This window comes from Xiphophorus couchianus, chromosome 23 (genome assembly GCF_001444195.1).
Source record: "Xiphophorus couchianus chromosome 23, X_couchianus-1.0, whole genome shotgun sequence".
Classification (NCBI taxonomy): Eukaryota; Metazoa; Chordata; class Actinopteri; order Cyprinodontiformes; family Poeciliidae; genus Xiphophorus; species Xiphophorus couchianus.
The window spans coordinates 21,659,333-21,679,441 of NC_040250.1; the positions used below are offsets into that span (position 1 = coordinate 21,659,333).

A 20,109-nucleotide genomic window follows, 5' to 3' on the forward strand; every position below is an offset into this window, starting at 1 on the left:
CCAGGTCAAAAGTTTATCTGTACCCTTGCCGTCCGCCATTGTGTGGCGGTGAGAACCTGCGGTTAATTACAGTGATTTACATATGACTAGAGAGCAGAGCACAGATTTTGTCATTACATTACCACTCGGTTACCAGGGCTCAAAGCTGGTTTCCAGGGAAACTGGAAATGTGAAGCTTTTTTTCTCCCCTCTCTCATAGACAGCCACAGCCTGAAAGAGCGAGGATTGCCTTAGATAGATTCTTCTAGAGACAAACCGGGTAGCCTGTGCAATCAGAATCAATCAGACTGGGGGGGGAGGAGAGATGCACGGACAGATGTTGCTCTCACTCAGGGGTTTGAGATTTTTGCCATGTTTGACCCAGTTCTGAAGAAGTGTTGCAAAAAGGTTGGACTTTGCTGCTGAGGTAGGTCTCCGCGCTACATTTTCAGCCGTTTGCTCATTCTTTCTTCTAGTTGGTTAAATTTGGATTCCTCTGCATGGTATGTAGCGTTTTGTGATGAGATAAGACTAAAACAGAATTCAAATGTGAGGTATGTCGATGCCTTCTTAAGCTGAAAGGCTTAGTATCGAATCAAACAGTGGGAGAGGAATTCGTGGTATATTAGTAGTTTAAATAAAAGAGTTTACCAAAAGTATCTTCTATGCTAAAATAATCCCCACATTTCCAGAAAGTAGCAACAATGATTTTATGACAATTTCTGTATCGCAGAAAATGTGTTTTTGTATAAAGATGAAGCTATTGTTTTCTCCTCCGCTCATGCGTGGGTTGGTCTCTGGTTACAGTTTGCACAAACAGTGTGTCTGTGCCGTGTTATGCCCCTCAGGTTATCTCACCGCCTTACCAAAGAGACAGAATGGGAAGCCTTAAGGATGAGAAGCGAGCTCTCAGGGAGGACCGCCAGCCTTGCGAGAAGACAAATAATGAAGGACTTTCGGAAGACTCAGACAGCAGCGCTGCCGCAGAGGGATGTCCCTTACGCACATGTCAAGAGTCAACAGCTTCAGAGGACTGTCAGTCGAAACGCCACATGGATGCCAGCTCTGTTGGGAATAGTGAGAAAACTCTAAAATCCAGAGATACAGAGCTTTGCGGAGTCGATAGTAAAAGCACTGACCCATCGGTCTTTGAGCCAGTTAAGGACTCTGCACAGCCTGATGACATGCCTGTGACCCTGCAAACTGTAGCTACGCAAAATGAAGCCACAGTCTCTACTAACAACCAGGGTAATGGAGATGCTGAAGGTGAAAACGTGGCCCTTGACAAAGGGAACGGAACAGATGTTGTGAACATCTTTGTTCCTGTGCCATCAACTCCTGACCCCTCCGACCCTCGCTCTCCAGCCCCTTTTGGGCAACAACACATGCGCACGCAAGTGAGCCTTGAAGTGGCCCAGTGCTGCTCGGTTGCCACCAGCCCCATGACTCCTCCTGAAGGAGATCATTCCTTCTTTTTCCCAAGCAATTTTGGGAAACACGGAGCTCGTCCTGTTGCGTCCGCTGCCGGAACCCATGATGAAGTACTGCAGTTTGGTCAACAAGTGGAGTTCTGCTCTGTCGCCACATCCCCCATGACGCCAAAGACCCCATCAAGCACGGCTTTCCCAGTGCTCGTTGGAAGAGGGACGGGGCAAAAGGAGGAGAAAACGAAAAAGGAGGAGAAGCAAAGGGAGACTGGTCAAAAGAAGAGTTGCGCAACGACAAAATGTACCGAAGAATTGTCAAAAAACGACGAATCTTTGAAATGTGCTAAAGGCTTGAGTTCATATGAACCTGTAGCGAGTTCCACCAGTGGTCTGGCTACTGCTGTAACACATTCCCAGGGGACCTGTGAGGACAGTACCCAGCAATGCAAGCAGCAGAAGATGGGGAGCATGGATCAAGACATTACAATCTTGGTCACTCACTATGGCAACAATGACGAGGAAGCTGAGTCACATTTTCAGACCGTGGAGCCTGACATGGTGAAAATAGAAGAAACTGAGAAAGGTGAAGAAAACATCAGCAGTATAAAGAGTGAGGACAGAAAAGAAACAGCCTCCACAGTAGCTCCTGATCATGCTCAGGATAAATCAAGCCCAAAGCAGCCACAAAAACTACCTGGGAAAACAAACGTTTGCACTGAACCCGATAATTCAGAGGTCATGGCTCACAAAGGTGCACGAGTGGATCTGAAAGATGTATCCGTGCCAAAATCTCCAATCCCTGAATCCCCAGCTCCTTTCGGCTGCCACAACATCCGAACACAAGTGAGCCTGGAGGTGGTGCAGTGTCAGTCTGTGGCCACCAGTCCCATGACCCCTCCTGAGGGGGACCAAGCTTTCTACTTCCCCAGCTCCCTTGGGAAATGTGTAGGTGTGGGCACAGAAACAAAAGATGCTGAGATGAGGGTGGGTCAGCAGGTAGAGTTTCGCTCCGTTGCTACAGCGCCCATGACTCCGAGAACTCCAGTCGCCACAACTTTTCCAGAGATAAAGAAGGAGGTGAGCATCGAAGAGAAGATAGTGGAGGAGAAGGAGGAGGAAAATAGAGAACAGCTCATAGAGAATACGAAGGAAGTACCCAAAGAGGTGGAGAAATTAACCCAGAAAGAAAGTGTAGGGGAGGACAGTAAGGATGTGGAAAACTGTAAGGAAAAAGACGAGGAGAAGTGTGAGGAACCAGTGCAGGAAGTGAGCTGGGACGAGAAAGGGATGACCTGGGAGGTGTACGGTGCCGTGGTGGAAGTTGCCGTGCTGGGCTCCGCCATCCAGAAACACCTGGAGAAGCAGGTACAGAAACAGAAACAGCTGACCGCCATGCCTCCGCCACCTCCACTCAACCCAGCAGCGTCCCCCCTGCCTCCAGAGCCGGGTTGCGGGGGTTCAGGCAAGCGCCGGGGGCGGAAGAAAGGGGAGCACGATGGGAAAGCAAGCCGGCGCAGGAGGAACCCCTTCCGGCTGTTGATGGAGAACGTACAGCAGCCACACTGCTGCTCCAAAGCTCACACTACCGAATGACGGAGGAGGCGGGCTTGGATCACAACAGCTGGCCGGAGAAAAAAAAATCCCATCTGATCTGCGTGGCTGTGATACTCTGATTTACCACAGCTTGAGTTTATAGTGTTGGACGGGGTGAGAAACGAATCACACCCTAACACAAACAGTCTCAAAAAAGCATATACGGACTGAGCCACGGAGCATCAAGAAGCAGCCATACTACTTTATTTTGTCGTTGTTCTTTTAGTAAAAGTTGCTGTGACGTCACTTTAACAGATTGTCGGGTTTAGTGGAGTTACTATGAGTGTGATGCATCAGTGTCATTGTTAGCTTTGCTTTTTTATTTTTTGTTTCTCTTTTTTCTGCTCAGCCCATTCAGTCATCCAGTGAGTCATTTGAGCTATTGATATTTTTTAATGCACCTCAGACAAGTGACGCCATGGCAACAAGCTTTTCTTTCCTCTGGCTCATGATACTGAAGCTGAGAGAGGTGAGGACGGTTTTTATGTCCTGTCAGTCCAGTGCAGAGGTGATTTTTATGACATTTATGAGAATTTAGAGTTACATAGTTAATCTTGATGTATGTGCATAATATTTCCCAGGCTTTTGTGCAACTCATATTTTAATTTAAGAATGAGTATGCTTAGCCATCACTCATTATTGTGTTAAAATACAATGAAAAGTATTTCAGCTGTAAAATTTGCTTTGAAACTTGATTCTAAGTGTGTTTTATTTCAGAAACGAGTGTCGTGTTAGTGTTCTCACATTAAAATTCCTCAAGAGCCACATACAAGCAGACCACCTTTATTCACAGATCGCACATGTAATACATTCATTAAGTTGTCAGCAAGAATTTAAAAATATATATATTTTTTCCATTAGCAGTTTGCAGAAAGCATTCCGCGAGCGAATCCATCGAACTCAAAGGTAAACATTGACAATCAGAGAAAGATTTCCACTGACTAATAAATAAGGATTTCAAACATACACAGACATTGCATTTTTGTATTTTCTTGTTTTTCAATTGTATTCATTTTGTAGCATCAGCTGCAAGGAAAATTAACATGGTGTGTTAAAGTGATTCAGTGTGGGAAAAAAAATGTTTTGCATGCTTTGCTGTACAAATTGCTTATCAGAATCAGCCTTTTTGGAAGAGATTTTGCTTTTATCGTTACATGCCACGAGTTTGACATACTGCCAATGCCTATTTATTTATTCCTTGTTTTTCTCTGGTGTTTTCTGAACAAGACTCTACAACTTACATCTTTAAAACTGAAAACTGAAAACCTTATCAAATAAACAATCTAGAAACTGTATGTTTTTGTCATTTATGCTCAGATCTTACATTCAATGCCAGGGCTTACGTTTAAAATGTCTGGAAAGCAGAATTGATTCAAAATCCAATCCTAATGGTTTTATTTATTTGTTTTTACTGAGAAAATGTTTAAACATAGTCACGAGTTATGTGTAAAAACTGTTGCTTACAAGAGTATTTATATTACTCCTTACAGACTTACTTAAGTTTACATTCCAGTTTTCATATGAAAGGCCTTTTTGAAGGCAGTAGCTGCGTTTGATTTGGATTTTTTCTGGATGATTTTGTCCATCGCTGTTACTCTGTTTAATGTTACAGATCTGTTGTGTCAAACATCGGGTTGTTAACCCCAAGGTCAATATGGGCTGTGCTTCTTTCCTTATTGTGATCCAACTGGGCGAGCGCTGCACCCAGAGGTTCATTGTACTGATACGAGTCATCGATGTCTTTGTCCCACATGATACCCTTCTGTAATATAATAAGCAAATTGGAATCAATCAATATTACAATTAATGAGTCCAAGTCAAGATAGACTTTAAGACGCAAACTCACCTTCTCATCATCTTCATAATTTCCAACAATGTCATAGTTGTGATCCAGGGAACTGAGGCTTTAAGGGAAAAAAAAAATTTGTCAGACAGTTAGGAGGATATGCTTTTAGCGTTCAATTTAGTTTTTTGATTTGAACATATGTCTCATGGTATGGCTGGAAGCAAAAAGCCAAACATTTTGCCCAAACATGCCGCTGGGAGCACACAGTGACAATATGTTCACCTGGAAGCCATCCCAGCTCAAAAACCAGAACTGCCATAGATTAGAGGACAAATTCTGATGATAAAGTTGATTTTTTTATTTAATTTTTTTTACCTGGATTTGTCTGCATCTGAGCTTTCTTCATTTAAATCCAAGTCCAAGGCTATGGCTGAGGAGATGTTCAGGTTTAACACTGGGTTGGCACTGCAGCAGAGTAATGGTTAGCAACGGAAAACAGAACAAAGACAAAAATTAAGAGATGTACACGACACTATTTACAGTTAATCTGGTTGGTAGTAATTTGTAGCCATTAACATATTCACAGCAAAGCATATTAGTTTGTAAATAATAATGAAATCTCAACAATATTAGCCATGTTATTTTTGTAGCAAATCTGATCTAAAGAAACATTATGCATTAAGCATTAAGCCCTTAAGTTTAAAAATATTGTAGTTTGTTAATGTTTATACTATTCAGAATGTAATATTTTGAAATATTCTCAGTTTCTCTGAACATTAAGAAATGTTCAGAGAAACGAATTTAAATTCATTAGAATTTAAATGAAGATATTTGTTCAGTCAAGTTTTATCCTAATTTTTTTAAATTGTATTCAGAGAACGGTAAGGGTGACATTGGTGTTGACCAATCTTAGTTTATACGCTGCAAATGAAAATTGTTTATTCCACCGGCAATATTAGACAATTTCAACCAGTAAGTTTGTTTGAGTATATTTGAGGCATACCTCAAATATACTCAACAATGGAAAAGTAGTGTCAGTTTCATTTACATTTTGATAGCAAAATTGCCCTCATAACCTTCTCAAACGTTCATGGAAAATTGTGTTTTGATATTACAGCAACCAAACATTTCCCGCTTAAAATTGCACTCCAGATTTTTGCACGTTTTTACTGATTTGTCTTTGCTGATGAGCTCTAAGTGCATGGCTGAAGGGCCTTTTGTCTTTAGATCATTCTCTCTCTCTATCAGATTCATTCAGATCTCTGGACTTTACAAAATGCTGAAGCTCCTTCCAGTCAGAGTAAACAAATTGCTAAATTTAAACGATTACTTTAATCTACCAGAGGTATGGATCATTTTTAAGTCAAGGAAGACATTTCTGGACTGAGAACTTTAAATACATGCCGATATCCATTTGTTAATAAACTGTTTGTGAAACTGTTATTTATTTAATAAAATGTAAATGGGCAAGTATTGTCTGTTGTCTTCAAAGTGCATATAAACGTTAGAGAAAATGTTAGCAGCTAATTCATTAAAGTGAATAAATTAATCTAATTTCATTATCTTAAACATATATACGTAATTTCTACTCAAAATTCTACCCTGCTTAAATAAATGTATGTTCTTACAACAGTTAAGCCAACATGGCTTTTATTTAGTCAATTAAATAAACAGAAAAAGCCCTCTCTGATTGGCTCTTCCAAGGCCAGAAAACCCCTTATGGGGCCCCCACACTGTCTGTACAGTGACTCTGTATATTTTGTGGTAAACTGGACGAATTTCTTCATCTTGTTAATGGGCTCACCCTTCCATGGTGTACTTGTTGGTCCCAGGCACGACAGCGCCACCTTTCTGGTTGTCAGAGTTCAACATAGTTGAAGATTTCATGGCATTCGCTGCTTTCAGCTTCCTTCTGAAGCTGTGATGCAAAAAAAGTTGCATTAATATCAAGTTTTCCGGCTAATTATTCGCCCCGCTAAATTTCTTTCTCTTACTTTCGGCGAGTGCACAAAAGCGAGGTCGTGAGTATAACCAGTATAATGACGAGACCGCCAACCATTCCCAGCAGACCGTACACCACGGGATTCGGTTTTGTTTCAGTGACGGGAATGCTACCCTGAAATAAATTTAGGAAACTCATCAGCATTATCTGTAGCGATTGAAGCTTACATTTTTACTTGCTGCTCATCACTTGAGAGAAAAGCAGCATCACTTTTAGGAAAGCAGATTCTGAAGCCGAATATGCTTACAATATTTATCAGGCCCAGTGCATACAGCTGAGGAAAATGATTTTGATCAGAAAGCTTCTTTTCTACTTCTGAAGAAGTAAGAGCTGTTCCATTCAAAAAGATGAAATATGCCACCATAAAAGACTGTGCGGCATTCCTGAGAAGAGAAAGGAGAAAAGAAACATATTATCACATTATTTCATCCAATATGAATCTAATATGAAAGCTCAATTTCTTAAATTATTATTGCATGTTGTGATGTGCTTTGTTAATAGGATCTTTGTCACCACCTAGTGATCAATATCTATATATATTTTTAAAAAAGCATTTTTTGTTTAGTTTTTGCTGGTTTTGGCCAGTGACTTTACTATGATATTAGCTGTAAAAAAAATTTTTTACCTGGATGTTGAAGGCTGGTCTTTGATTGAAACGATGTCAACTGCAGCGCCGGTGGCTGCTGAGAGCTCCCTGAAGGAGATTAAGTAATTAAATCAAAGGTTTTTTTTTTTTTTCATATATATATATATACATAATATTACAGTTTTCATAGCTTCAAAAAAAACAAAAAGTATTGACAAAAGAAAGTCACCTTCTGATCTCACTGAGTGCCTGTTCGACCTCACTCACTGTAATTCTAAACTGGAGTTCAGTTCGGAAGCCCTCATCAATGGTGAAAATCTGAGAAACAAAAACAAAGATAACACAGAAGTGGAAACACAGACATTTTAAACCCTGCGTCGTGTTTGCACGATGTTTCTCTGAGAGTCGTGAATTCGCATCCAGTCCCTCACCTCCAGGACGGCGGTGGAGGAAAGGCCGCCAGTATCCGTTGCAGATACCGTTACCAAATATTTCCCTTTCAGTGTCAGATCAAGACCTTCTGTAGTTCTGATGGGAGAGGACAAAACAAGTACAGCAATCACACAACAACGAGTTCCAAGTCATCAACAAGTACCGTCTGACTTAATATGCTAAGCAGCTGTTGATTTGGAGTCAAAAGGCTCTGGCAGGGTTTTTTGCACTTACTGAATAATCCCAACGTAGATATTTTGTTGTTGTGTAGTGACGGCCTCAAACAGGCCCCTGGTAGTGGTGGTAGTGTTTGTGAGCTTGTTCTCAAATTGAACTGTTTCTACTTTAAATTTGATCACCCTGTGCACTCCAGAGTCCCGATCTGAAGCCTGGGAGCAGAAACAGAAGCTCAATTAAGCATCTAAAGATAATTGCTATAACTTGTCAGAAACAAGCTGATTATGATTTGTTGTTCAGCTATACTCACTGTGACTCCTGCAACTGATGTTCCTTTGCTGGCACTTTCTGACACCACAGCTAAAGCAGCAAGATAAGATGGAGACAATCCATTTTTTAAAAAAGTATTAACTATTTTTAAAAAATAGCTTGAAGCTATGACTTGTACAATTCTTATGTATGTCAGAAAATGTCAAAGACCAAAATTTGGATGCCTGGAAATCTTTCTACATCTTTGTCCAAATATGTGATGTATTACTAGTTAAATATTCTGTTTAATTTTTTAAAATAAAATTATTTACAGCAACATTTGCAAAAGTATATAAATCCATCTGAGTTGTTAGTAGCAGAGTGTAATGAAAAAAGAAAAAACACCTAGGAACCAACAAACCCTAAAAAGCAATATAGAAGACATTTCTTGTGATATTTTTCTTACCCCATAAATCATCAAGTCTAATATTCTGTCTTCTCTTGGTTCATTGTGTGTGATTTGTTAGATATGAACTATTTAAATATGCTTACTAACTTTCTAACATTTGAAAATAGTTACTTATAATCATTTATTCTCAAAGCTTGTTACTCACCATATACAGAGTCGGAGTGAATAAATTCAGGACTGTTGTCATTAATGTCTTCAATGTTGATCACCATTTCTCCTGGAAAGATCCAGCAGGAAAGACTTTAACAATTTTTTAGGTTTCATGAAATCAACATTGGACTATAATTTCAACTTTCTGTCACTGAGATAAAATTGTGAACAACTCAGTCCTGACCTGGCGTAATGCTGTTGTTCTCTCCCTTTTCCGTGAACAAGTCCACCACCTGAGCCTTTACCACAACTTGGTCACATTCTTCATAATCCAGAGGGTCTGCTGGACCGACTCTAACATCCCCATTCGGGTCGAGGGTGAACCAGCTGCAGGGTTCCAGTTCGCCGCTGCACTTGCAATTGACAGATTCCAGCTCATACACCAGTGAATGGTTGGTGTCTTTGTCCTGAGCTACGAACGTCCCGACAAGCACATCTGTGGCGGCGTTCTCCTCCACAGAAACATCTCGGACTGACGTGAACTCTGGTCTTTCGTCGTTCACATCCAACACATTCACCTCCACCACCGCCGAAGCTTTCTCCAGCTCCAGATCTGCAGCTTCCACCCGCAACGTGAACGTCTTGAGTGCCGTCTCATAGTCGAGCTCGATGTCCGGGTCTACCATGATGTTGCCACTGTAACCCTTCTCCTCTGCCGCGGTTCGAACAATGAAGCTGCCAAAGCTCCCATCGATGATGCTGAAAGAAATGCGGTTGAATTCGGCGCTTTGGTCCAGATCCTCGGCATAAATGAAACCCGCAGATGCGCCTGATTGAATGAATGAGTACAAATGTTATAATCCTGCAACGTAGTTAGGGATGAAGCAAATGGTTTTAAGCTGTAATACTTGCCCTTTTCTCCTTCTTTAACAGAAAAACTGTAGGTTGATGCTTTGAAAGTTGGGCCGTTGTCATTGATGTCCTAAGGTCCATCAGAAAGGAAACGTGAGCCTTCAAGTTCTGTGTCTTGCATAATTATTCATACCCACTGAATTTATTCTTCTTTTATCATGTAAAATACACAAACTTTGCTGTATTTTATGGAAATTTTAGGATAGATCAACACAAACCAGTGCATAAATGTGAAGCATTTATGAAATGTGTGGCATGCATTTGTCCACTGTTTCCATATGTTTGTGTTTGTACGATTGATTTAAATTGACTCTATTTCTATGTTAAAGCTGGATGTAAAATGAATCTACTTTAGTGGTGGGAAAAAAATCAGAGGCCTTACGACGACAGATATATGTATAATAAATTAATTGCAGCGTAGACTATTACTGTTTACTAGTTAGGTGACCTCGTAAAGCGATTGGTTTTCCTGGATATTATTTAGAGGTGTTTTAGTAAAGCAAGGTAAATACAAACGCAGACCACGCGTTTCACAATTTTTCTTTATAAAAAGATGAAAACAGCGTATATTTTTATTTTGCTTTACATTTCTGTGCGGCTTTAGGTAGTTCAATCAAATTAAATCCCAGTAATATACATTTAAGTTTGTGTATCTTGATAAAATGTGGTGATTTACGGGGGATGAATGCTTTTGTGCGACTATCCACTTGCAGCGGGGTGAACATAAACGGTTGTGGCACCTACCTGCACGTTGATAATAACCGAGACGGAGCTTGACAGCGCGGGTGCTCCCTTATCAGTGGCTATTACGGTGAGGTTTATCCTGCCATTCAATTCTGGTTCCAGTGCCTCCCGATCCAGTTCACCGTTATTTGTAAACACACCGGTGTTTGGGTCGATGCTGAAGCTGCTGCTGTGTGCGCTCGGTTTAATGCTGAATTCAATCTGGCTGTTTACTGTACCAGCTTCATCTCTGTCCGTAGCCTGGAAAAGAAAAAAACAAAAGTAACTGTTAAGGAGTTGCATTTTTTTAATAATCTGTGGATAAGCATCAAATGCACCAGATATAGACATATTTAAAAAAAAATCACTACTACATTCACAATGTAGTTTAAATGATACTTGAAAAATTGAATTATTTATTCATTCTTTAAATCTTAAGTCACACTGAAAAGATGGAGATGAAGCTGGTATTGGTAACAAAATTAAATAACCGTATAGTAGTAACATTTTATACTGAAAGTCATGTTCAAACATGCAATAAAATATTATTAATCTTAGGATACAAATGATAGGTAAATCCCAAATAAAATAGCTTAAATCAGGAAAGAGGTTTGTGATGTTGCGACCTTTATGCCAAGTGTCACAATAAGATTACTGTCGGCTTTCTATTTACCTCAATCAGGAATTCAAGCTTCTCGCCCTCAACGACAAACTCTCGGTACACGTCTCTGTTGATGATTGGTGGCTGGTCATTAATGTCCGTCAAAGTAATCTCCAGCACCGCGGTGCCGGGCTTGCCATCCGTGTCTCTGGCCTGCAAGGTGGCTGAATACAGAGCTCTGAGCTCGCGATCCAGGATAGTCTGATTTTTCACGTAGACTTTTCCCGTGTCACTCTCAACGTCAAAGTACTGCAGTCTGAAAGACAGGTTCAAACTGCTCAGTGGGGTTGTTTGGCATAGCCAACGTTAGATTACAAAATAAAAAGTTGTCATCTAGATTAAACTAAACAGAATAAATGTGATTAGGGTAAACATACATGCTCTCTGGAAGAAGACTGTAGGTGATTTTGCCTGCATCCATTGTGTCAGGATCATCTGCCTGGGAAAACAAAGGAAATGTTCCCAAAGTTAATTTTTTTTTTTTTTTAATTTGATTGATTAAAATATCCAGATGGTTATGGTCTTACCGTGACTGTTGCCACCTCTGTCCCAACAGGAGAGTGTTCAGCCACATTTATCTTGTACGTGTCCTGCGGGAACGTGGGGCTGTTGTCGTTGGTGTCCTTTATGATTATTGTAACCGTGGCAGTGGACTGGAAAGTGGGTTCCTCCTTATCTACAGCAATCACCTGCAATGTGGCACATGCATATGAAACAAAACTCAGGTTGACTACTGTACTCTGTTTTTATTTGTTCTCTGTTACCTGAAGAACCATTTGCTGTTTTTCTTCAAAATCCAGATTCCCAGGCTGCTTGACAAGAAGCTGAACGACGTTCTCTGGTCCAGCAGTGGATAGCTCCACAGAAAACACGTCTTTATCCTCTCCTTCCAACGTTAGCTCGGTTTGCACAAACTGTAAAACATGAGAGCAGTCGTCGTCGCTCTGAGCTTACCATTTATTAAAAGGGCATTGGTTTTGTTTCTCACCTTGTCTAGATCTTTGACTGTCATGCCAATGGAAATTGCCCCCAATGAGTGTTCAAAGACGTCGCCTGTGAATTGAGTTTCTAGCACACAGGAGCCTTCGCATTTGTAAAATTGAGGGGGGTTGTCATTGACGTCGCCGATGTTGATCTCGACGGTTGCTGTCGCAGTGGCAGGTTGTCCGTTGACGTTCGGTTTAGACTCGGTGCCCTAAAATCAAGCAGCTGACATTAGTTGTTTTAAAAAAAAAAAAAAAATTTAATCATATTTCTTGTCGTCTGTTGGTAAAATAAACACAAAAAACTAGGGCCCGATTTCTTAGTATAACTTTGTTCAAACTGAATGCTCTCCAACAACAATTTAAAGATATTACATTTATTATTGTGAAATCAAAAACCTGTCATGGTATCCCTGTTAATTCAAATACATGTTCATGTTTGGTCCCAAATTGTGTCTTAAATTATTCTCATTAATCATCGTGCCTGTCACTTGAATTCCTACATTACCCTATTTGCCTGCTGATGTTAACTTTGCATATCTTAAAAAGAGGTTAACAAGTGGTTCTTATTGGTTTGTTACCTTCACGGTCAGAGTTACTTTGTCACCAGTAACTTCTCTGTCAATTCCCGATGACACAGATATGATGCCGTCATTCTCTGAGATTTTCAACAAGCCATCAGCCGAGGAAGCTTTGAAACAGGAACAAAACAAACAAAACACATTATTTTATTTATTCCCATCAATAACAAGGTGTGACATTCTTTGCAGCTACCTTCAATGGTGTAGATGATATTGTCATTGATTCCCTTGTCCTCATCGAGGGCGGTCACTCGTAACACAGACGTGTCCTGATGAAGGGGAGAAAATATTTAAATCAAATTCACTGTAAAAAAAAAAGAAAAAGTTTGCTATTTGTTGCTGTAATGGATATACATTTATTAGTGAATAATAAACACTCACTGCAGGAGAATTCTCTTCAACGCTTCCTACATATGGACCACCGATGAAAACGGGGTCGAGGTCTGGGACGTCCTCAACCGTCACAAAGGAGAAAATGCTGGTTGACTGGACAACCTTATCCCGACTACAAGTGCCTCCAAGATCCTAAAACACCAAAGTGACTATTAATAAATATAACAGTTGAATTGATAACCACCAATTTATTTTTAAATTAAAACAAAATAAATTAAAGCATAATGAGTCGTCATGCTCATTTCATAAGTATTCACACCCGTTGGACATTTTCACATTCGGTCACTTTGGAAACACAACTGTCATGATAACGCATAGTGGTGGCAGCATCATCATATGGGGATGATTTTCAAGTGTTTTTTAAACTGGAAAACACTTCAAACTGGGGTCGAGGTTCACATTTTAAGCAGGCCAAGGTACTTAAACTTACATTTAGACACTAATGTACTCCACAGCTTCAGATTTATTATTACGTCAAATTTATATTTATAAATATATCTAAAGACACAGAAACTTTTGCACTGTTTGTGATTTTCTTTCTTTCATGTGGATGAAATGTTTACAGAAAATTAAATAAAATGAGAATAACCATGTTGTCAATAACGATACAAATGATGATTTAAAAGCTCTTAAGCGAATCCTCTCTAAAGATACTTAATGAAAATGTAAAAAGGAAAAAGCATTTTTATTTATGGTGGAACACTGCATTACAATTCTGGATGTTTTAAGCTTTAAATACAACCATAAATGCACAAATAGGACAATGCTTTCTAATTCTATTTGTCATTGTAGTGTATTATTATTAGTTCTTTTAGTTAAAGTTCCCAGATCCCAGAAGCCTGTAATCATGTTATACTTAGGAAAATATTTTATTGTCATTTTAGAAGGAAAGTCTTTTGGAGATACAGACAGATGATTGCAGCATTTGAGTCATTGTGTTTGGATAAGTGGTATGTTACATTTTAATTGTTGGAAATATGACATTTTATATCTTCAAGCCTGCGACAGACTGGCGACCTGTCCAGGGTGAACCCCGCCTCCCGCCCGGAACGTAGCTGGAGATAGGCACCAGCAACCCTCCCGACCCCATTAGGGACAAAGGGTGAACAGAAAATGGATGGATGGATGGATATCTTCAAGCATCATACTCACACTTGCTTGAACCCTGAGCCGATAAAAAGTGCTCAGTGTGTTGTAATTAAGCTGGCCCTTTAACGTCAGTTCACCAGAAACACCATTGATCTCAAACACATCAGATCCTTGCGTCGGTATTATCTAGAAAGAATGCAAAAAATTTATATTTTGAAGCATATTAAAGACGAAAATTAAAGATGAAGTCAGGTGCTTTACGGCAGAACCATACCTCAGTGATTGAGTATCTAACCACACCAGCATCGGCTTCATCACGATCAGTTGCTGTGAATTTAAACAATGACGCTCCTACAGCCGTATTCTAAAAGCAGAAGAAAAACACCAAATTAAACAAAAGAAAGTGTCACACTTTTCTTCAGAAGCAACTCCAAAAACCTAAACTAGACTTAAAATCTGTTATATTCGTTGATCGAAAACTACAACTTAAATCAAATATAACGTTTTAATGTTATTTACTTACTTCTTTCACTGTCATGTCAAAAGAAAGATTTTCAAATACAGGACTGTTGTCATTGGCATCCAGTAATATTAAAGTTAATGTTCCTGGTGTCTGAAAGAGAGGATGCACACTTAGTACAAAAATAAAACTGATGTTTAGAAAAATAAGTAGTTGCTTAAGTTTAACTTACAGTATTGGGACCATCTGAAACATAAACACCGAGTGCCATTGTGACGCTGGTCTATAGAGGATGAATAAATATACATGTTCAGTCTAATGGAGCATTTTTAATGAAGTAAAGTCTCTCTTCTTTTCTCATATCTCACCTCTCTATCAAGGGCAGAATTCACAGTCACCTCCCCATTTGCTGAATTAACTCGGAAGAGTCCAGCATTGGGCCCAGTCAGTGTGTAAGTCAGGGTATCTCCTTCTGGATCGGATGCTAATATAGTAAAAGCAACGGAACCTGTGTAAGAAATAAAAAGTGGATGCGTGAACACATAATTACTTTCACATGTAAAAAAGAAATGTTTCACAGTACAAACACAGTACATACCGACAAGAATGTCCTCACAGATTTCAAAAACCTTTTGGTCAATTGAAGGACTGAAATTGGCTGCAAAGAGAGAATATCAAGTGGGAATGTTAATGTAAAATCTACTAATAACAATTTAAGAATAACTGTATTTATATGGCACATCATTTGATGGTAGTTATGAAATAATCCACTAAGTAAAAATATTAATCAAATGTTAAAGGTCAAGATAAAACAGAAAAATAATCATTCAGTAATAAACCGAAAGCCTACCTTTGCACGAGCAGACAAGGCACAGTAATAGGAGCCACCCTGTTAGCCCACCCATGACTGTAAATGACATGAATCATTAAATAAAGAGGAAAACATGTTTTGCTTTATTGCTCGTCAACATTGAAGACAATCTAAAAAGCAGGACAGATTAATAAAGCTGGTACTGTATTCAAGCTAAATGTTACATCAACATTCAACAGCGACATCTGACGTTCACATATATCATTAGTTAGAATGCAAATGAGCTAATCGTACACTATAAAATGTATAGTATTTCAGAAATAAGCTTAGCATGTTATGCATTCTAACGTTCTGCAAGAAAAACTACTGCTTTTATTTTTTTTAAGTTATCTTTTCTGGCTGTTAGCAAAAAATAAAGTTCATTGTCAACCAGTTAATTTTGTACGATAATTAGAAGTAAGAGACAAGTAAAGTTATAGCTGTATTTAAATGCACTCCATAAATTCATATTTATACAGAACAATGACATGTAATCCAATTGCTTCATAGACATAAAAAAGACTGCTTTCTTCTGTCTCAAGAATGCAAATCTGAGGTTGAAAATGAAAACACATCTACATGCCACATGTCTACATATGCTAATGTCTGAAAGTGGTTGAAGGTAACTGGGGTTAGGAGCCTCAGTTTGGGTTAAACTTCTGGGGGAAAACCCCCAGTTTCATACTTGTCTAAGTTAAATAAAGAGATGACCGGTCAGGGTGGGCACAAAAATGATGTTAATGTGTCATAATGGAATTTTGAAAATGGAAAATCTTACTAAATTGACGTGAGCCATAAAGAAGACCGTAAAATAAGTTGCTTATAGTTCCAAAAGGCAATGAGGAAGCATCTTACTTGACATACTGGAGGCAGTTCCATCTACTTGCAACAAGAAATCTTATTGCATGATAAGAAAATGACCTTTCACTTGATTTATGACATCAATAAAATTATGTCTAAGCAATTTATTTTTCTTTTGGTGTGTTTCTAAGGCACTAAAATGACTTATAGTCTGGACTAAAATGTCTTGACTTTGTTTGCACTGAAAAACATGGCTATTATTTTGACAAGTTTTCTTAAAACTCTTATCATTGTAGTTTTCTGAGGTAATGGTAGATAGGTATTTCTATATCTTTTTCTATATCTTTTTGTCACATTTTATTTTTGAGTTGAACGAACAGATTCACCGGTTCTTTCTTCAGACTAAAGAAAGGTAAAACCAAGATGGAGGCAAAAAAAAAACTAACCATTGGGCCGTAGAACATCAGGCCTTAAATCTTATAAGTGATGTCAGGGACTGTACACTGTCACCGCAATTTCTACAGTGATGGACTCAACTGTCATTTTACCTTGATTAATATAGCTTGAAAATTAACAGCAAAATGTTTGTCGGGCCACACCCAAACAAATGACAGCAAGGAAATGGTTAAAACACCTAAAAGGGATTTATTGCAGTGAAGCTGAATTATTGGTAGCTTCACCAATAAAGAAGCAGTTTCTGACTTTATGTGGAAAACAGAGAGAAGATATTCTACTGTGTATGAACCGCTCAATGTAAGAATTTTGATAATTACAAAACTTGATGTGAATAATTGAATTCTGAGCTTTTAACACCTCCGACCACGGTTAAGCTTTCCTCCTGTCCACTAAGATCAGAGTTAAGAGTCTAATGTGTCAGCGCTGAGGTGCTGAAAATAATATTGTTCAAAACGTGTTTATAAAAATAAACCGATTTTATCTCGATATCTCCGGAACCGCATAAGGACAAGTGAAAACAAAATTCTTTATGGTGACAATAAGATCATTAAGCTCGTATTTTAACAAAATTTAAACAGGTTTAATTTGTAGAGCTCCAAACTTACCTGGTGAGATTGGCAGAGGGCTTGCTTGCAATGATGTGTCGATAAGACCTTTGGTTCTTGTTTCTCCCAGTTATGATCCTGTCAGAGCTGTAAACATAAATGATTAACACGCATAGAGCCACACAACCAACATCACTGCTTCTGGTCCACTTCCTTTTTTTTAGCGATGTCAGGTTAAGCGTATCAAAAAGTATAGTCAATGAATTGAAAAGAAAAGCTTAAAATAACTATCATATTAAACCTACAGTACTTATGGTTTGATGTTAGCTGTATATCCTGAAATATTCATTGTCCATACAGCAAAGTTGCAGCTCCATCTGGCTAACCTCGTCACTAGAACATTCCTGGCTCTGCGTTCTTGTTGGTCGCCAGAACCACATGAGGCTCTGAACGGGTCCCTCAGTTGTCATGGCAATGACAGCTGAGTAGACCCAATGAGACCAGAGGGTTTTCTAAAATTTGTCTCTTCAGAACCAATCAGTGGGTCTCTGTTTTGTTCAGAAACTGTGGATCCGTGTCATAATGAGGGCTCCTTTCGGCCCGCCTGCTCTAATTAAGCATCAGCACACAAAGGATTCTGGTCTACTGTACTCACCAGCTTCATTCACAATCAAATATTTGTCCATACACAATGGCAGAGGATCTCAGCTTTTAATGAAACAGAAAAAACTCAGCAGTAGAAATGTGGTTCACGTGATCATACAGTCCTGCACCTCTACATTTTGCCACTTTAAAGTATTTTATTTTGGTTTTCAGCTGTTCTTCTACACAGCTGTTCTGTGAAAGCAGATGAGAGGTGTGTTAGAAAACATCAGTGAACAAACAATTTCATGAAGACCAAGGAACGCAGAGGACAAGTCAAAGATAAAGTTGTTGGGAAACTTAAGGCAGCAGTATCCCAGCTTTACAAGTCTTACAGAGAACAAATTAGGTGAAGTTAAACACGGAGCAATCCTGGAAAATGACCTGCCATGCAGGAGACTTCAAAGCGGGATGGAGGCTCACCATCCAAGCAGGTGAAGAACTCCTAACACACAATCAAAGTTACAATGGAAGGGTTTAGTGCAAAACATACGCCCGCTTTAGAATGGCCTAGTCAAAGTCTGGACACAAATCCAATTGCAAATCTGTGACAACACTGGGAATTTGATATCAACAGACAATGTCCATCCAATCATCTGCTTTCCTACTTTTCAAGGAAATTTAGATTTGATAAGAGTCTTAATATGAATTTTTAAAAATTTTTTCCCAGTAAATATTTGTTTTTCCATTAAATTCCCCTTATTTTGAGAGAACAGTGATAGACATTTGTTGCGTAAAACAAATAGGTACTAAGAGATTACATTCCCTTCACACAGGACATCAATACTGAGTTTAAAATGATGCTGTGTCACTTAGCAACTCTGCGGGTCTTCGTGTCGTATAATGTGGACACAAAATCCTCAGACAATTACAGTACTGCACACAGGGCTGGTAACTTTGCATCTGTGTGACTCCTACACTAATCTGCTGTTCAGATCCGACCTTATAAAAGAAAAAAAACATGAATTCAATGTAGGACCATCAAACTTCATCAAATTAAGCAAACTCATCTCATTATTATCCAGTGTGGCAACCAAATCGATAAAGGTTACTTATTGTGACAAGAAAAAAATCAAGGAATACGTTTTCAAACAAGGAGGTGATTGTACAAGACATTTCTCTCAATTTATCAATAAACCTGGAGGCACATTTAAACAGTGAGTAACATGGCGACTTGCATGATGAAGATACTCAACACTTGATAGAGAAATGATTCTGGTTGGTAAGCACAATGTGCCGTCACAAGGTAATATGTTGGTGGATATAAAATACAGTAACTGATTCAAGACATGTAAAAGAGCTCAAAGTACATGTCAATGACAGAGGCCGGGAAAAATGTTTATTTCTGCCTTATCCGAATAGACTTTGGTTTATGACTTACAGCTCTGAACACAACACTGATATAAGTGGGCAGGAACCTAATAAATCCTTTGCTAAGATATACCAGTAAACAGGAACGTACAAAAAATGTCTGTAACTTTACAGTTAGGCCTTGATAATGACGTTCCAAATGGAAAATATTTTACGTCACCATAATTAAACACTGGCACTAGTTTGAGATATGTGCTGTGCTGAGGAGTCCATCGAGATGCCTAAAGAATAAAAGGCCTCAAGTTAAACACACTTTTACTAAGAAGTTACTCTGTTCATGTTTTTTTATGAAAAGATATGCTTTTTAAAAGCACATCCCTGTAATATTCTTCTTTTAATCTAATTTTGCCATGTTTCTTTTCTTGTCTGACTTCTGTTCTTTAACTAGCACTCTGATATATTGCTGTTGTTTTGCTTGATATCGTCCCCTAAGAAGATAAAAGATAAGAAAAGAAGAAAAGAATCCTGGCCTGTGTTTTGCTCTCCTTCTTCAATAAAGGTTCATGGTGATTGTCTCTTTGTCAAGTCAAATGAAAAAGGATCAAGAAGTCATATTTAGACATGCTTATGAACAACTTACATTCCTTACAGAGAAATCATATTTATGTGGGTGATTTTCCTGTTATTTTACTTCACACCATAGAGTAATTCATTGGCCACGTTCTCTGTCAACTGAGGATGATGACAAAAGAAAATGTTGGATTAGAGGACTTTTAATATTATTTTTTGCCCCCTCTTGTGGCGGCTACACGACACAACAACTTGTCCGAAAAAAAGTGCTATACATTTAGCAGCAAAGAAAGCTTTGCTTTTCATCATCAAAAATGTCTTTTTTATTTCAGAAGATAAAAA

The 20,109-nt window shown here is 38.9% G+C and overlaps 2 protein-coding genes across 2 annotated transcripts; one reads left to right on the plus strand and one right to left on the minus strand.

The window, feature by feature from the left end:
- The first annotated feature begins 185 nt into the window (after positions 1-185).
- On the plus strand, positions 186-4,068 carry gprin1 (G protein regulated inducer of neurite outgrowth 1). Its single transcript, XM_028009385.1, has 2 exons — positions 186-406; positions 828-4,068. Exon 2 carries the CDS (start codon positions 858-860, stop codon positions 2,997-2,999), a length of 2,142 nt encoding a protein of 713 aa, XP_027865186.1. The 5' UTR covers positions 186-406; positions 828-857; the 3' UTR covers positions 3,000-4,068.
- Positions 3,855-17,390, minus strand: cdhr2 (cadherin related family member 2). Its single transcript, XM_028009384.1, has 31 exons — positions 17,305-17,390; positions 15,443-15,499; positions 15,191-15,250; positions 14,961-15,100; positions 14,825-14,875; positions 14,656-14,745; positions 14,407-14,496; positions 14,196-14,318; positions 13,032-13,175; positions 12,844-12,919; positions 12,651-12,760; positions 12,075-12,281; positions 11,851-12,000; positions 11,614-11,775; positions 11,464-11,525; positions 11,099-11,342; positions 10,447-10,686; positions 9,703-9,772; positions 9,035-9,619; positions 8,846-8,917; positions 8,293-8,342; positions 8,040-8,194; positions 7,805-7,901; positions 7,603-7,691; positions 7,413-7,481; positions 7,035-7,170; positions 6,780-6,901; positions 6,590-6,703; positions 5,161-5,250; positions 4,846-4,903; positions 3,855-4,761 (listed from the first exon to the last, which is right to left on the minus strand). The coding sequence occupies exons 2-31, from the start codon at positions 15,495-15,497 to the stop codon at positions 4,606-4,608; spliced, it is 3,867 nt and encodes a 1,288-aa protein (XP_027865185.1). The 5' UTR covers positions 15,498-15,499; positions 17,305-17,390; the 3' UTR covers positions 3,855-4,605.
- Positions 17,391-20,109: the final 2,719 nt, after the last annotated feature.